Source organism: Colossoma macropomum, unplaced genomic scaffold (genome assembly GCF_904425465.1).
Source record: "Colossoma macropomum unplaced genomic scaffold, Colossoma_macropomum, whole genome shotgun sequence".
Taxonomy (NCBI): domain Eukaryota; kingdom Metazoa; phylum Chordata; class Actinopteri; order Characiformes; family Serrasalmidae; genus Colossoma; species Colossoma macropomum.
This window is the reverse complement of record NW_023494787.1, coordinates 32,320,618-32,338,779: the sequence shown is the minus strand read 5'-3', so window position 1 is coordinate 32,338,779 and position 18,162 is coordinate 32,320,618. Positions and strand designations below refer to the sequence as shown.

The 18,162-nt window shown below is 36.1% G+C and overlaps 1 protein-coding gene across 2 annotated transcripts; it reads left to right on the top strand.

The window, feature by feature from the left end:
* Nucleotides 1–515: 515 nt before the first annotated feature.
* fam221a (family with sequence similarity 221 member A) lies at nucleotides 516–10,515 on the top strand. Of its 2 annotated transcripts, none has more exons than XM_036566989.1 (7): nucleotides 516–740; nucleotides 2,588–2,761; nucleotides 4,558–4,748; nucleotides 5,497–5,703; nucleotides 7,568–7,657; nucleotides 7,788–7,849; nucleotides 9,383–10,515. In XM_036566989.1, the coding sequence occupies exons 1-7, from the start codon at nucleotides 676–678 to the stop codon at nucleotides 9,470–9,472; spliced, it is 879 nt and encodes a 292-aa protein (XP_036422882.1). In that variant the 5' UTR covers nucleotides 516–675; the 3' UTR covers nucleotides 9,473–10,515. The 2 variants fall into 2 exon arrangements, with proteins under 2 accessions (XP_036422882.1, XP_036422881.1); XM_036566988.1 differs by having other exon boundaries at nucleotides 7,785–7,849.
* The last annotated feature ends 7,647 nt before the right edge of the window (nucleotides 10,516–18,162 follow it).

Here is an 18,162-nt window from a genome sequence, read left to right as displayed (position 1 = left end):
AGATGAGAATTACACAGCGAGAAAACAGCGCTACACCTCTGAAGGAAGAAAACCGCTGCACGGCGTCATTGAACTCTGCATGACTAAAGGCAGCCTGATTGATACGTCACTCATACTGAAAGTGCAGCAAGTGTTGCTTTCTGATCATTTAGAATCTGAAGCTGTAAATGAAGATGCAAAATATTTTTTTTTCACATACAATTATTCAAAAACGTTGATGACTTTAAGTTTGTTCAGTTTGCTTTTAATGATTTTTAATGCTGGTTGGATTTTTTAAATGGGGCAAAGGGGCGTGAAACGTAATGTTTTAATGTTTCCATTTGATTTATTTTCCAGACCAATTGTCTTATTTCATAAGTAAACTTAAAGTTACGCAAATATAAAAAAAATGATCTCACAACGTAGTTCCAGTTATGCCAAAAAATGGCATATGTGTTAAATAGCAGTTACACTTTGCTTCACTATTTAAGGTGCAACGGGGAAATTCGAAGAAGAAACTGACGAATAAACAGCTGACTTCGGCTTCGTGTTCAGTCGTAGGTCTTCACTGTTTCACTGGTTCAGGTCACGGAGACGCCAGAGCTTGTTGCCCAGCAACGAGGACCGATACCTCCGCACACTAACACTAGCTTAGAGAGGTAACTTAAGCGTTAACTATAGTCACGAAACGTTCAAATGGAAAGGATATACACTGGCAAAACTGCAGTGGATGCAGTGAATGCCTATCTGGAATACAGAAGGTAAGGTCTGTCTGTCATAAATGAGGAGTCATCGATATGCTGACACCTGAGACAGGTCTGATAAGTCACCTAGCACCACCGTAAAGTTAGTTTTATTTTCGATATTCGTCTTTTCGGCGCTAATAACATTTGATCGGACTACGGTAGTCAGCGAAGACTTACATATTCATGACAGTACGACCACAGAGAGTGATGCACACCTGTTCTTTTGCAGTTTTTCACCGTGGTTCACCTAGCTAACTAGCTAGCTAACTAGCTAGAGTGTTTGCGTTAGCTAGCTGACACTAGTAAACAAAACAGAAGTGTAGATAATAGCAAAATATTTAAAGAACCAGAGGAATATATTATAATATATAATATAAAGGAATTAAATGCAGTTAGCTAGCTACTGCTCATTCAATAAGAGCAAAATAATATTTCGTTTATGAATACAGAAATGAAGCCTCATTTTATTCGATTTCTTGCTGGCCATGTATGTCTTTGGTTAGCTGTTAAAGGGGAATTCCACAAATTTTCCAAATTTTCTGAGTAATTCAGTGCTTGAGATGTAAACAGTCATTCAGAGTGTTATGACGTGAAATGGTTCATTGTAGAGAAACTCAGATTTCTTTACCGTAGTGGTGATAGGAACGAGAGGTTTCAATGTCTACAACATAAATATATTTTATTTTCTATCCAAAACCACCAGTGAACCTACATATGCCTTCTGACTTTTTATATGTGATGATGATGATGGTAAAAGTTGATGGTAAAAAATGTATTATTCTAATATATTAAAATACCTTTTAAGCCAAAACGTAATCACAGAACTATCATAAAACAATGTCTTATTAGACATCAAGCAGCATATATGTAACCATTTTATGTAACTTTCTGTGAGGGAGCTTTTAGAACTGGATATCTGGTTCCTGTCACCACCACTGAGACCAATTCTGACTCTCTAGAAGGGAGAACTCCACATCAAACCACTCTGAATGACTTTGTTTACATCTTAACCATTTAATATGTTGATTTTTTGAAAAATCAGTGGGGTTCCCTTTTAACTGTTGGGAGACTAGAAAATTGCTAAAGTCACTCTGGACTGATTTTTTTAACTAATAATAAAGAAGTACTGTTTTATGGATCAAGTTTTAACTGAAAAAATTGAATAAATAATTAAAACTTAAGTGAAATTGTTTGACAAGTATACTACAATAATTACAGTACTTACAGTGCTTTTCTGTTTTTACATAAAACAAACAGAAGACAGCAACCTCTGTCATGGAATATGTGTTTGGAGGAGTTAATGTACATTTACTTGAACACATGCACTGAATGTCCAAAAATATGCAGACACATGATTGTCCAAAATGTCTTCTGAAAATAAGGCTATTAATAGGGAGCTTGTCCCCTCTTTTCTGCGGTATGCGCCTCTACACTTTTGGGAAGGCTTTACAGTGGATATTTGAACATTGCTTTAAAGATGTAATGGCATTCAGCAACAAGAGCAGTGAGGTCAGGTACTGATGCTGGATGATTAGGCTCACAAAAGGCTTTACAAGTCATCCTTAAGCTGTTCAGTGGTGCTTCATCACTCCAAAAACTTGATTCCTCTGTTTCGCTTTCAAAAGCTGGGAAGCTTGATACCTCTCTAGCCAACACTTGGTATTGAGCATGCAATGTCAGGTTTGTGTATGGCTGCTCCACTACATTGCTTTCTACTTCCAGTGCACACCAGTTTGAGCAATGAGAGTACCTTAAAATAGCTCAGTACACTTTTGGATATACAGTGTTGAATAAAGTAAGCTTGGCAACTTAACGTCAGTCAGTATATCCTGTGTTCTGTAAGGAACTGTTGTGTCTGTAAGGATTGTAGGAGAGGATGATGGTGGAAGACTCTTCTCAGAGGCAGAATATGAAGAGTACAAAAGGAAGGTGATGCCAACCAGAGTATATAACCGGCTGTATGTGAGTTTTGGTGTCCCCGGCAAAATAGACTGCAAGCTCATTGGTCCAGAGACACCTTGTTTTTGTTCACACAGGTATGTGTGAAAATACATACTCATACACAATCATATACAGTGAGGGGAAACATGTATTTAGACTGTATTCAGAAATCTCTAAATTAAACAGAAAACAGGAAAATCTCACAGACACAATTCTTGCTCCAGTGTAACATGTGTATTGAAAAACTCTCGGTCATGGAGAAACTCTTGGCAGATACCCAGAGATCTCCAAAATCAGACCAAAAGTACAAGATATATATATATATATATATATATATGTATGTATATATATATATATATATATATATATATATATATATATATATATATATATATATCCCAAATGGGGGTTGTTACATTTTATTGGTTAACAGAGAACAAAGAAGTACAATTCATTGGTTACACCTAATTGTGATATATAATTAAATGGGAGAGTATTAACATATATGCATAATTAATGACAAGGAAGGAAACTCATATATGGTGAGCAAAGTCCTCTCACATCTGGTCTGTTTGAGATTAGCTAGCCTGTAACCTCAAGGCTACATAAACAAAGATTCACTGTAGCTTCTGTCAGCTAACTAGGCTTCAGTTGAGGAAAACAAGAGATGAGACCTAGACACAGAATGTGAGAAGCAGCTGATATGTTACCTTCCTCGTACCCAGAGACCAGTGATGGTCCACCCTAAATTTACGAGTAATATGCATAACATATAAAACATACAAATATAATTAGGATACAAGTAGTCTGACTGGCTATATGAATTTCATATATTATAAGTGAAATTATTCCGCTCAATGACAGCTGGGATAGGCTCCAGCACCCCACCGTGACCCAGAAGGATAAGCAGTTTAGATGATGTATGTATGTATAAGTGAAATTATCTGTAACATATATCATTGGTGAAATCATTGGTTATATGACCACAAGAAACTTTTGTTTTTGTTATTTAGTATTCTTTCAGTGCATATATCCAATTCAAATGTACGTTTCACATGATGTCTCTTGACTCGTACATATAAATATGAAAAAAAATGTATGTATTCATAAACATAAATACGGAGTATTAAATAAGGCAATTATAGCAGTCAGAAATCTGTGGTAAGAATGAATTAGCTTTTTGTAGCATTGTGGTTCAATTTTCCTCTTGGCAAACTGTCTTTTAAACAATTAAAACAATTTTAAAATTCTCCAAAAAGAAATTCGATGGACTTCAGGTCAGGAGACTGGCACAGCCATGTGGCTTATTGTCTTGTTTAAACGTCCATCTTCTCCCCATATTCAGTTTCTTGTCCAAGGAGATGAAATTCTACTGGTACATCGCGCCATTCATGTTTCTTTCTATAATTTGTAGCGCCCCACCTCAGTGCTGTTTGCAGAGAAGCAGCCCCATATTATGATGCTCCCATGTCTGTACTTCACTGTGGGTATGGTGTTCTTGGGATCATATGCATGTTTTTCTCCAAACATGACAAGCTGAATTATTGACATAGAGTTCCATTTTTGTTTTGTCTGAACAGAGTACATTGTTTCAAAACAGTTCTGACTGTCTGAGTGCCTGTGTGCAAATTTTAGAATTTTTTTAGCAAAGGAGTTTTGTGTAGGATATAGGAACGGAGATGATTACAGTGCAATTCATCCTTATTGTTCTCTGTGTAGGCTGTTGTTCAAAATCAAAGTTCATTATGTGTGTATATTTAAAGTAGATATATGCACTAGAAGTATAAGTATAAAGTAATCAAAAGTGTCTGAATTCTTGTTTCCCTATACTCTACATACACATTCTCTTGCTTTTTTCAAAAACTTTCATGGTGAGCTATTTAACCAACAGATTTAAACAGCATCAGACTGACTTTGAGGAGCTACCAACAGAGAGGCCCATCGCTTTGCCCTGTCAAGTTAAGGGCTGTCGCTGTGGGTCCTACCAATATGTACATCACATTGGCTCTCAGGCCGTGCGCTGCCGCTGCAAACACTCACCCAGTGAGCACAGTGAAGCTGCAGACCACCTGTGCAAGAAATGTGAGTCTGATACAGCTCTCTATTCTAGCAGTGGCCAGGGTGCAGGGTGATCAGCTCCGCTATCTTTGTCCTTGTTCGGCCCCTTATTTAGCTACTTACAAAATTTTGTACCAATGACTCATGGGTACCTATACATAGCTTAATAATATACTTCAACCATTAGCTTATATGCATAATCCTGCCAAATTGGTTTTAAAGTCAGACTTGTGTGGCAGCCCAATCATATTTTTTACTCTGGGGCCCATAACATCCTAGTTGTGCCGCTGCCTGCTGGCCAGTGTTATCTTGCCTGTATTAGAGGACCCGTATTGTGAAAAACTGAATTTTCCCCACTTTTAGAAAATAAAAGTCTTTGATGTAGTATGTAATTTCAAAACATACTGTATCCTAAATATTTCCCTATAATACTGAGGTACAGAAGGTGTCTCTCTTAGCAAATTATTAAGAATATACTTCCCAGCTAGAAGTACCAATTTGTCAAGCAGTGATGTAAAGACGATAGCGAGACTGTTTTGGTGGTGAGGCCCAGTAAAAACAAGCCTGGATCCTTTTTTTGTTTTACGTTAAGAATTCTGCCAATTAGCTGCATTATACATTTCCAAAACGGAAAGTGTGTGTGTGTGTGTGTGTTTTTGGTACATAAAACCACACAAGACAAATGTAGGATAAGGGCCCTAGTGCTAAAAGAATCTACGGAAATAAAAATGAAAAATTGTTGTTGTTATTGTTTTTGTTGTTTTTTTTGCAGGTAGCGCCTGCACAGGGTTTCAAAGCCCATATACTTGTGGATGCGGTCAGCCGGGCCATGCCCATGTGACACTGGTAGAGAGCAGAGAAGAGCGGCGGTCGCGGAGGCTGCCAGTGGGCAGGGCGGTGCCATATGCAGCTATGGGAGGTCTGACTGGATTCAGCTCATTAGTAGAAGGCTACCTGAGGCTGGACCCTAGTGGCTCAGGTATTTCAGAATAGAGTAGTACATCCAGTGCAGACACAGATTTATTCTGGAGTGGCTAGAAATTCACAGAGCAGTGGTCTGGGATCTGTAAACTAAAATAGAAGTGTCATTGTACAAGTACAACAAGATTCAGTTTGTGACTGATTTTGATGCATATTTTAAGATGAAAAATAATATATATAATATACAAACTAAGTTCCATAAAAGTTGGGACAGTAGGTAAAATACAAATAGAAACAGAAAGCAGTGATTACTAAATCTACATTGACCCATATTTAAACAAAAACAGTATAAAGACCTTATTAACTTTTTTTTGTAAATATACGTTCATTCTGAAAATGATGCCTGCAAGACATTCAAAAAAGTTGTAACAGGAGCAGTTTAAGACACACTGTGAAATGGTCAATAACATCTTAAACAGGTGATACTATTATGCTTGAGTTTTAAAGGAGTGTCCAGGAAAGGCAGAGCCCTTTATAAGTAGGGGTGGGTCAAGGGTCTCCAAAAATGACATTTTGAGTGTGAAAATCTAAATTGGAATATGTGCATACAGTATATACAAAATATGTATTTATCCATATATACATACATTATACACAAATACAGTTGGATAACTATCAATACTGATAATACAGCAGCGTATTACCAGTAGTGCAGAATATAACAACAATACAGGTATCAGCAGCGTCTTCTCAGCATCTTTTCAGCATCAGTATCAGACAGTATCAGCCCAGTGCAGTATTAATAAGACAGAACTATTAACAGTAGTGCAAATATACAACAAAGATGCAGCACAGAACAAAGTGCAGTGGGTGCAAGGTGTAATCCCGTTTAATTTATTTCCTAACACTCAAGTTCATCTTAAGTGTGTAAGATACTGGAATAGCTCATTTCAGTACATGCAATATTCTACAAAAGTCAGAGCGCCCCTTCATTTACTTCATTTAAGTCATTAATTTTGGCAATTAAGTACACATTATTCATTTTTTCAGGAGATACGTCTGAGGCGATTAGAAAAATAGGTGAGTGAAATAGGTGACAAAACAGAAGTTTCCAAAAGTTTTTTTGTCTAAAATGGGCCTCCTAACAACCGTGCAAGACCTGATAGACCACCAAAGCTACCACCATAAGATAAACAGTACTTAAAGCTTTCATCTTTGTGAGCTTGGAGAAAATCAAGCTCCACTCTTGCTTCAGATGTGAAAAAAATCTTTCCACTGTGAGAAGACAGTTTAACACTGTGGGCCTGAAAGGATGCATAGCTGTCAAGAAGTGGTTACAGAGAAAAGGAAAGACAGAAAAAAAAGAAAAGTTACAAATCAAATAATGGACTGACCACCCCAGAGTTCAGACCTCAACATCAGTGTATGTTTGGGATTGCTTGGATTGTGAAAAGCAGAAAATGCAACCAACTTCTAAAACTTAACTTTGGAGGTGTGGAAAAATATCCCTGTAGATTTCTTTGAAAAACTGAAGGCAAGTCTTCTGAAAATAATACAAATAAAAGAAGCACACACTTAACACTGAAACAGTGATATTATATTTAGTTGTTGAGGCTTCATTGTTTCTGTTCAATATATGTGTTCTGCTTTTTTTCCTGATGCAGAAAAATAAAAAAAAATGTTTTGACTGGACATTAAATAAATGAAAGGTGGTCACTGATTTTTTTGTATATTGTATAGCCATATAGAAAACATGAACAGTGTCTAATGGAAGCAAATTTTTCTTTTCTATGCTCATTCCACCTCACTTGGTGAGAAGACAATAGAGCATAGTGATTTGGAATAGATTTATTGACGTGTCAAATGCAGTAGTAAAATGTTTTTGCTCAGACTGTGCAGTAATTGGTTCCTTGTGTGAACAGGCCTTCCTCCACATGACGTCGCGAGTCCTGCCAGAGCTGAGCAGCGTGAAGAACATAAGGGAGCATATGGAACGCTGTCAGAGACCTCAGGTTAGGACATGTCATCATCAAACGTGCCCACATGATTTACCATGGCTACAGAATGATAGGTTAGGTCAATCTATCTCACAATCTTTCTTGGCTCTGTGGATGTGGGTGTGTTTTGTGGTGACGGAAGCAGGAGACCTGAAGGGGGCAGATGAGAATGACATGGTTTCTCCTGAGAGCTGCTACCAAGCCAGAGTAAGTCCTCAAACACTGTTTCACACCCTAGATCAGAGTTTCTTAATCCTGCTTTTGGGGAACCACTGCTCTGCGTAGTTTGAACTTACTACCCCAATCCATCTGATCCAGCTCACAAAGGACTTGATAATTAGTTGATGAGCTGATTAGTTGTGTTGAGGCAAGGAATAGTTGAAACTGTGCAGAGCAAAGGGTCCCCAGCAGCAGGATTAAGAAGCACTGCCATAGATAGATCAGAGACCTAGACAACCAGCAGAGGGTACTCTAATGAAGCCACTGCTGCAGCAGTGCATACTTCCTTGAAGGAAGTGTCACCCATGGACTTCAGTGGAGTTTCACAGACTTTTCTTTAAGATATGTGACAGAATCAGATCATTTTTATTATCGGCCAAAAATAACATCTGATGTTTTATTAATTTGATTTTTGTTTGAAATTGTAAGTAAAAACTCAACGTCTAATAATAGACTAATCACATAGGTAATCAATTAGTTAGCTAGAAGTTCTAGTGAGTTGGCAAATTCCAACAAAATTGGACATATAACTACTTTATTATTTTACATTTTTTCTATACATGTTGTGAATAGAATTAAGGAATGATGTCATCAGCAATTTACGTTACTAATTCCAGAAAGAGGCCGGACAGTATGTTAATTGCTAATAAAAACAGAAAGCAGTGATTATTAGATTCTGTTTGATCTGTATTAAAAGATATAAAAAAGTGCTATTTGATGTTTTACCTAACTTTAATGCTTTTTTTGTAAATATGGCTTGTTGACATATGACTTCTATTGTGCATACTACAACCTTTACTTGCGTTTGTAGATTCAGTAACAAAGGTGTTTATTGACAACGGTTTGTCAAAGTATTCATGATATATGGTGATACCGCTCACAGAAGTTTTTTTTATGCAGTACCAGTGTGTCACGGTTGTGGTTTTTGGCTTTGTCCACTAAGAGTTCCTCAGATTCTCTGAATCTTTTGATGACATTAGGCACTGTAGAGGGTGATAAACCGAAAATTCTTGCCATCGCTCATTTGAGTAAAGTTAAACTGTCGAATTATGACGCATTTTTAGGCAGAGTGGTGAGCCTCACCCCATCCTTGCTCATAAAGGTCTAAGCCTTTCCTGGATGCTCATTTTATACCTAAACATGATTGCATCACCTGTTTAAGATGTATTTTGAAGATTTCACAACATTCCTAGTCTTAAATTGAATCTGTCCCAACTCTTTTAGAACTAGTTGTTAATTTCAGAAGGAATGTGTTTACAAAAAGCAATTATATTAATAAGATAAAGCCATAAATGTTTTGTCTTAGTATTGTTTTTGTTTAAATACAGTTCAAAGTGGATTTATACATCACTGCTTTCTGTTTTTATTTTCATTGTACATGCTATACCAACATTTTTGGAACTTAGGGTTGTATGTATATCTATTGTTCACACATTTGTCATAGGTTGTGCTGAATTTTAGACATGGATATATATCTCTCTTCCTTTGGTCTGAAACAATGAGCTTGACCTCCTGTTTCAGCTCAGGAAGGAGAAGAAACCCAAACACGAGTGGATGCCAAAGAAACCAAGTGGACCACTTAAGGTAGCAGGAAAACGGATACAAAACTGAACAGTTTTTCAAATGAACCAGGGATTCCCAACTCAGACCCCACACAAGCGACAACAAAAGCTTCCATAGCCCACACAAAATATTTAACCAGCCTGATTCTTTCAAATGCATGCAAATATAAAGCATAATAATGTATCGAACTTCACTTGACTGTACAATCACGCAACATAATAAACTTCAAATATATGTGAAAAAATTCTGTTTGAAACCAGTTATCCATGATGAATAAATTCCATTGAGAAAAGAGATTTTACATTGACTGAAAATTAAATATTGGTCATGCATTTTGCCAGACCAATCACTGTTTGATCTAAAAATGCTTTCAAATAATTATCACAAGAGTATTTGCCATATTCATTTATGTCTCTATATAGTAACCAAGTTTTACAGTTAAAGGATAAGAAAAAGACTATGAACAGCACCTTAACAGGACCACCATGACCCACTGGGTGGCAGCAGCCCACAGGTTGAAAACCAGTGGACTAGACTAATGACACTTTGGTCATGCTCAGTTGTCACCTATGCTTCTTAAAATATCAGTACATAATAATGATTAGTTCTTCACTTTACTCAAAAAAACTAAGCTTTTTTAAAGTTGACAAAACCATTTTTGGTACAGCTATGAAGTTCTTTCAAGTGTTTTAAGAATCATGGTCGCTTAATATATCGTCACAGTATATTATATATATATATATATATTCCAAGCAATTTTAGAGCATTTCTGTTGGTCCAGTCATCATTTTACACAATGTAAAGGGCAGCTGCTGTGCTTAAATGTTGTAGACAACTAAAAATCAAGAAATAATACTGGATAGCACTAAAAAACTGTAAAATAAACAAAACTGCTAGCAGAGTTCTCCTGACAATAAGGCTCAATGACAATCATCTGAGGAAATTAATTAGCTTGTCAGAATTGAGTAAATGCTTTTACAGTATACAGTGCAAAAGCCCTGATCGAATTACCTTTTGTTGATTTTTAAGGTGAAAAGTTAACTCATCCTCTACATAGAACATAAACATTTTAGTGCACTATTTCTATTTATTTGTTGGGTTTAACATGTTGAAAAAAATAAAACATAAAATAGAAAATGTGCCATGACTTTTGCAGAGGCCAAATTTTATGTTTTATTTTTTCTAATATGTTAAATTCAGCGGATACACAGTAATTGTACACTAGTGTGTTCTCTCTAGAAGATGTGTTGCTTAGTTGTACTTCAAAAATTAACAGTAACATGTTATTTGATCAGGAATGTCCAGTTCACATTAGGAGTTTGGAGTTCACATTAAATTCAGAGATCAGTCCTTGTGCAGTAATGTAAATGTGTTTATGTGCACTTTATGTTTATGAAGCAACTGAGGGAAGATGAGTGAAAAGTGAATGAAAAATGAGCATGTTTTTTTCTTTGTGTGCAGTAAGAGCCACTTTCCTCCAGCAGAGGTCAGTAGCAATCCACAGGCTTCTGCTGATCGCACATGGTGTACCCGAGAAGTGACATAATTATGCAGGCTTTTGTCTTTGTGTTCCTTCGATTGGTGTTAACTTGCTCTTCTCTGCCGTTGTTCTGCACTGGGGAATGTTTGGCGGAACAATGTTAATTATAAATCATAATTAAATGTGCAATTTCTCTATCAAAGCCAGCAATCTGCGCTATTGTTGTTCATTGTCACTTTGTCAGTCATTCGAAGCTGACAACAATACGCAGCAAATTTCATCTTCAGTCAGTACCACTCTTAAGTTGGAGCAGTTCTCTGTTTGAAAGGGTCTCTACTATGTCTGCACAATGCTGCTAGAATGCCTCCTTTATTTACATAATGCTCACTGTAACGCTCAGCTAAACAAAAATGCACTGTTTTCTATAAAATATATTTAAAATAAACAAATAAAAAACACTAAGCTGCACTGTCTGGTGCGTGGAACTCGTCTGGAACATCTTATTTTTTTTGAATTACTTTTTGAATCTGTCAATGTAGCACACCAAGATTTCACAGGCTTTGGCCATTCATCTTTACTGTACAAGCTCAAATTGTGGGCAGTGGGTCGATTAGTTTGGATGCTTCAGTTTTCAATAGAATTTGGGTCAGGCCTCTGGCTGTGCCACTTAAGCATGTTTATTTATTTATTTTTTGTTGTTGTTGTGCCCTACTACTGTTGCTTAAGACCCCGTTGTGAGGCTGAAGGTGACCCTGGTTTCTAGATTCAGCTCAGACCCAATTTCCTACTGCCATCTGAATGTGTTTGCCTAATTCAGCAGTGGTGTGAAGCAACAGATTGCTTTTGGATGGTGTGAGGTTTTTTAGGTATTCTTAAAAGTACTTGAGACTGAAGAGGACTTATTTGCATGTTACTATCGAGAGACAATAATAAAAGTACAATGAGCAAATCTGCTTACATGATGTTTATCGCAGTTGTTTACGCATTCTGTTTCCAGGCTGGTTTGGCCGTGAGTGAGATTATTAGTGTTTTTAATTCTGTAGCATAAAGCCTTTAAAGTAAACTGGAAATCAAAAGGGATCTTTTTTTTTGCATTTTTAGTTCAGGTCATATTAAACATGATTTATCATATCATATCATTTTTAATATGGACTATCCTGCTGTATTAATTCAAACTGCGGTTCCACAGTAAAAAAACAAACTATTAAAAAAACATTTAAGTATTCAGACCTTACATATTTACATAGATTTTGTTATGATCTATTTAAACCCAAGTAATTTAGATAGTAATAAGTAAATACAAAATCATTATTTATAGTGTACTTTCTATAGGGTACTTTTCCCCCCCCCTGCATTTTAGAGTCTGTGTGTAAAATCAGTGTGTAACATTAAAAATTGTCACTACCAAAACACATATTTTCTGCAATTATGTAAACTGTTCTATGTTTTAATAAAAATATTGTGAAATGATGTGTGTTCAACTGTTGAAAGCTGTGTTTACCAGTCATGTACTGGTTAGCTTTTTTGAGTTGTGCTCAAAATGAGCAAAAATTGTCACTACAGGAACAGTCACTACTGTAAAGTTGTGTTATGATCATTTTGTTAGTGACAAAACGGAACGATCGATCATTTATTTTAATAAAATAAACATAATTAAGGTATAGGTTCATTCAAAGCAAAGGAGTTTTAATAAAAGGTCAGTTAAAAGTCTAAAATGTGTTGTCATTTTTGACTTTCAACCAGTTCAATTTAACGAGAGTCTCATATCTTTTTGTATTTCTTGACTGAGCCTGCATTAATACATCATTATCTCTCCAAATGTACAGAGGAAACCATTTCAGAAAGCCATGTTTTAAATGAGGGAGGAAATCCAGGTTTCACACTCCCTAAGAATAATCCTTTTTTGACAAAATCATGCCAAACATAAATGCTTACTGTTAACTATGTGGTAGGGAAAATGAGCTAACTGAACAGCCGTTCAGAGCCAATACTGGGCCAGGAGAAGTCTTTCTGTCATACACTTTGGAAAACCAATTAAATATGTCAGCCAGAAAAGAAGAAATTCTAAGCCAGGTCAAAATATAGTAATTTTTTTTTAAATATTGTTTTTCCATGATCTTCCATGACTTTTTGGACTCTAAAATACAGAATTTTAAAAATTATTTCTTTTGTTTACCACTTCTGCACTTTCAACATTGTTCTGGTGGAGGAACAAAGCCTAGAGGGTCAGGAGATCCATGTCATTAACCTACTTAAAGTTTAGAAAATTATGCACCTGTGACATCTACAAACAATTACTGATTCAGTATGAGTTTGTTGGTCATAAGAAATGGGTAAATTCCAAAAAAACAACTCAAATTCTCTACCAGTTCCTTTGATCTCTTGATAACAGGACAAAGTGAAATTGGTTTTAATAAACATATAAACATATTCCTCAAACCTTCTAGAGTCTCTTAATAAATGCATTACTTTAACTCCTTGTATAATCAGCACTGCCAGTTTTACTCTCCTGCCCTTTTTTGCTGTCTGAAGTGTCCTATATGCTTTTGATTGCTACAGATCATCTAGATTGATTCTTTCACCAACTTAATCCAGACATAGTATTTGTTATTTCACCATAAAATGAACTATGATCTCATCCTCCAATATGGATATCATGTTGGGGTTAATGCTGCTGAACTAGAAATAAATTGTGGGTTTACTGCGCATGTTTAAAATGTACTTTACCATTACCAGTTTATCTGATTGCTTTCGGCAGATGGACTGCTCACTTCCATCCTTCACCATGCTGAAAACAATATGCAAAGGTAGAAGAAAGTTGCACAGCGCTTGTATAATTTAGAGAGTAATCTTTAAGCTCACAGACAAATGTACAGACACATGGCTTTCCTCAGAATGCCCATAACATTGTAGCCACCAACCCACTAAACAATACAACTAATTATATGAAGCAAACTAATTATGACATTGTTAAAGGAGTCACATTTACTAACTGCCAATCATCAATCAGATACGATATAAATCAAGTGAACCATTTTTCTTTTCTTTTTTTGCTTTTCAATTAATAGTACAATTGAGTTGGAACCAACACATTCACATACACAGAGGGTAACACTTTCCCCAAATCACTTCAAAAATGAACTATAACTTCAAAATCTTTTTGCAGCCCACCTAATTGACCCAGATATTTTGAATTACTGTGATCAAACAAAATACCCCCTCCTGCAAAAGCAATTCATACATCTCCAGAAACATGGCCATGCCAAGATAAAGCAGACAGCACTGTCACTGCTTTCTGTCAAAAGAGAAATGTACTCTAAAACTTGAGCTATAAAACACAATATAAACACATTCATAAATTATGACGTGCTTGCTCACCTACGCAGACTAAGATCCAGTTTACTTCCGGTTTTATGAATCATACACATTTCCATCAAAATATGGTCCATCAATGTTATTGAAGAACAGGTGCATAGTGTAAAAAAACTCAGGGACCTTCAAAGCAGGTGGAAATTGCATTTTATGGCTGCTGAAAAAAGAGGTTAAGCACTTATTTTAAAGCACTTATATACAAAGACTATATTTTATATCTTTGCTAAACATTTCAAGTGAAATACAACATGTTAATACTCCTCAGCAGCACGCTTATCACATGCAAGAGATGAAATAAAGCGTGCCAATAAAGAAAATCATCTATTTTGTAGAGTAACTGTTAAGGTGTAAATGAAATAAATCTGAATGAGGTGAGTAAATGGAATTAGAAATCAACTTCATTGTGAGGATGCTAATGTCTGCTAATATGTAAACAGCATCAGAATCTTGTGGCCAAACTGTAGCACAATTTGTTGAAGTAAAACATCTTCTAGCAGATATAACACTCTGCTGGGAAAAACCTATAACCATAGTTCACCATAGAGATGTAGAGAAGTGCTGATTTAAATAAAGCTAATCACTTGAGTTGCAGCTGGGCAGTGTTCAGGTTTTTTGGGGGGAGTGGGTTTGTTGGACTGTTATGACGTTTACCCAAATTTTCCCATTTTTCCTAAATTGTGAAATACAGCATTTTAAATGCAAGAATGCAGGCTTTTGCTTGTTAATACTATAGTGCATAGCAGTATTTTTTCCATAGCAAAAATAAATATTTACATCATTTGACGTAGTTGAACAATTTTAACCCTGGCTTGGTGTTCCATTTGGTTCTGAACTGCTAAAAAAGAGACTAGAACTTATTCATCCATGCCAGTGTGTGTTTTTTTTGTGTGTTTCCATTGAAGACTGAGTGTGTTGGATGACTCATTCTAAGCCTCTTGGAATCCCATCAGATTTGATTCGTTACGACTGTCTTTTTCTGTGTGTTCCAGCTCTGTGCTTCTCCATTATGATGTACGATGTGCTTAATTACTGATTCTCCTCCGTCATCTGTCCCTGTCAGTGAATGTACGTTTGAAACATGCCTGGGACAGAGCGCGGCTACTTGAAACACTGAGATGGAGAAATGGGGACATAGAGAAAGTGTATTACCTGAATTTGCATTGCCTGTCAATGCTTTGGGGACACCTTGTCTTCTTTTGAATTTTTCTCAGTGATATTTGACTTTCACTGATAATCAAAAGAAACTGCTGCAAAGGTTTCATTAAGCTAAAACAGATGCTTTCTACAAACTCAGTTCCAGTTGGCACAGTAGGTAAAAAGAAAAAAGAAAGCAGTGATTTGTAAATAGTCTTTTACAGGTATTTAATTAAAAACATCACAAAGAACAGATATGTATATTTTACTTCATCAACTTTTTAAGGTTTGACAAGACCGACAATTGTTGAGCAGCTGGTGTCCCCACACTGTCAAAAGTGGCTCGTCTGTTCTACCTAAAAAATTACTTCATGTGGTAACAAGCAATTGAACTAGTTTTATTCAACTTTAATTGATTGAAAGAATCATTCATTTAAAGTATTTATTTAGGTTAAATAAAACTAGTTAATTTACTTGTTACCACATAGTAACAGTATTTTTTTTAGGATGATCTGACAAGCCATGTTTTACAGCGTACCCTTACTAAACAGCCTACCTTTTTGCCAGAAAGTAAAGTCATGACAATGCTTGGTACAGCATTGTCATGACTTTACTTTCTGGCAAAAGCAGCTACAACTTTAAATGAACTTGACACTGGTCACTGACGATTCTATGGATGTTTTTGTCATGGGCGGGAATTCAAAGTATTTACTTAGCTTGAATAAAACTAGTCAATTTACTTGTTACCAGTAGAAGTAATTTTTTTAGGTTGATCTGATGAGCCATTTTTTACAGTGCATGAATGCTTTATGGCGTAAACACATAATATTGATTTCTCTTGATTAGGATTACCACGTGCACAGTATTGTAGGTTGTTTATTCCCTGAATAGATTTTAATTTATTAATAAATATACATGAAGTATACTCTGTCCATCACTGAGTATGTTTTCACTTCATTACATGTTCATTGCTCATTAATGAACGTATTAAAGAATGTTTCAAAATGATTATGTAACTGTAATTGAGTGTTTACTGTTCCGTTTATGAATATACCAGGAGTGCATCATGTACATGTAGTGCCTGTAAAGCATTACTGAAAAAATCTTTTACATTTTTCCCATGTAAACTGACAGTGATAATGACAGAAGGTGGTCTTAGGGTGCTGAATCACTTTGTAATGAAACCTTAAGTAAGTAGCAAACAGTAACAAACAGATAAAAAAAAATGTAGGATTTATTTTAAATAGTCCATGCATAGTCTATCCATAGCCTCCTTTTAGCTTGTATGGTAACAGCTATGAATGTGATGAAATGTGAAATCAGGTTGCCTTTTTTGTTTTCAGTAAATAGGCAATAATTGGATTGCTGTTGTGAGCTAAAATAGCCACTATGCCTGCTTTTGAATGGTAAATGTAGGTAAGATTCTGTTTCATATGCTGTGTATACCACATGTAACTATCCTTACAGCCTCTCCAGTATGTCATTTTGTAGTTTTACTAGCTAAAAAACTACCCAAAACAATAATACTGTCATGGTTTAAAATCTTTCTGTTAAGGGGTTAAAGATGTGTCTGTTAAAGGTGTCACACTATGAAAAATGACTCTTCAGTTCAACCTAAAAAAATTACTTCATGTGGTAACAAGCAGTAGTTTTATTCAACTCAAAAAATTACTTTGAATGAAAGAATTGTTCATTCAACCACAGGAAGTAATTTTTTAGGTTGAACTGACGAGCACTATTATGTACAGTATTGTGTGTGTGTATTATGCACGGAACTTTACAGAATGATATGAACATTTGTAAGAGATTCAAATTTGTACATTTGTGCAAATAAGCCTTATGCTATAGAAGGAGTAATACTGTAATACAATAAAGGGACATTTGTTCGGTTGAGTTTAAATTTAAATTTAAAGCATGAGGTGTCCACTGCGGTTAATGAGAGCTACAGCTCTGGGGAAAAAGCTGTTAGCATGTCTGGTTGTGCTGGTTTTGATGGCCCCTATCAGAGGGAAGTGGCGGGAAGATGTGATGTCCAGGATGAGTGGGGTCAGCTGTAATTTTGCCAGTGCGCTTTATCACTCTGCTGTTGTAGATGTCCTGAGGTGTTGGCAGTCTACATCAAATGATCCTCTCTGCTGTCCAGATTATGTGCTGAAGTTTGGCTCGTTCTTGTGAGATTGTGGAATGAAACCAGATGGTTACAGATGATGTGAGGATGGACTCGATGATCACTGTGTAGATCTGGATCATCAGGCTCTTGGGCAGGTTGAATTTCTCCAGCTGTGGTCTCTTGGCTATGGATGCTGTGTTCCTCTCCCACTTCAGGACCCTGAATATGGTGCTGAAACTAACAATTTAAAGCCTGAAATAAAATTAAAAACATTTTTTGGACCAAGTCATGTCTTTATGTATTAACATCACATGCACAGGCCCAAAAAGAAGGTCCAGCTCAATGTTTAGGTCTGAAATGCATAATCATCATTATTCTGAAAAAGATATGGTTACAATAGTTGATAATTCACCTATATCTTTTGAAGACATATCGTTCTCTTCGAATACTCTTTAAACACGCTCACAATCATCACATAGATCCACTTAGAGAAGGGGCCCAAAGCACAACTGACATTACATGACGCTCTTCTGCACACTGTGTGCAATTACACATTTTCCCAAAACTGACATAGTGCAGTTTTAAGCTGTAATCCTATGATAACACTAAAAGACCATTAAGATTTTAAGGTCTATTTCATAA

Excerpts from the sequence above, each read along its gene's own strand:
- fam221a (XM_036566988.1), top strand. The coding sequence starts at position 676 with ATGGAAAGGATATACACTGGCAAAACTGCAGTGGATGCAGTGAATGCC. Across the intron at positions 2,762-4,557 it reads CCTTGTTTTTGTTCACACAG|ATTTAAACAGCATCAGACTG; the intron begins GTATGTGTGAAA and ends TTTAACCAACAG. Across the intron at positions 7,658-7,784 it reads AACGCTGTCAGAGACCTCAG|CAGGAGACCTGAAGGGGGCA; the intron begins GTTAGGACATGT and ends TGGTGACGGAAG.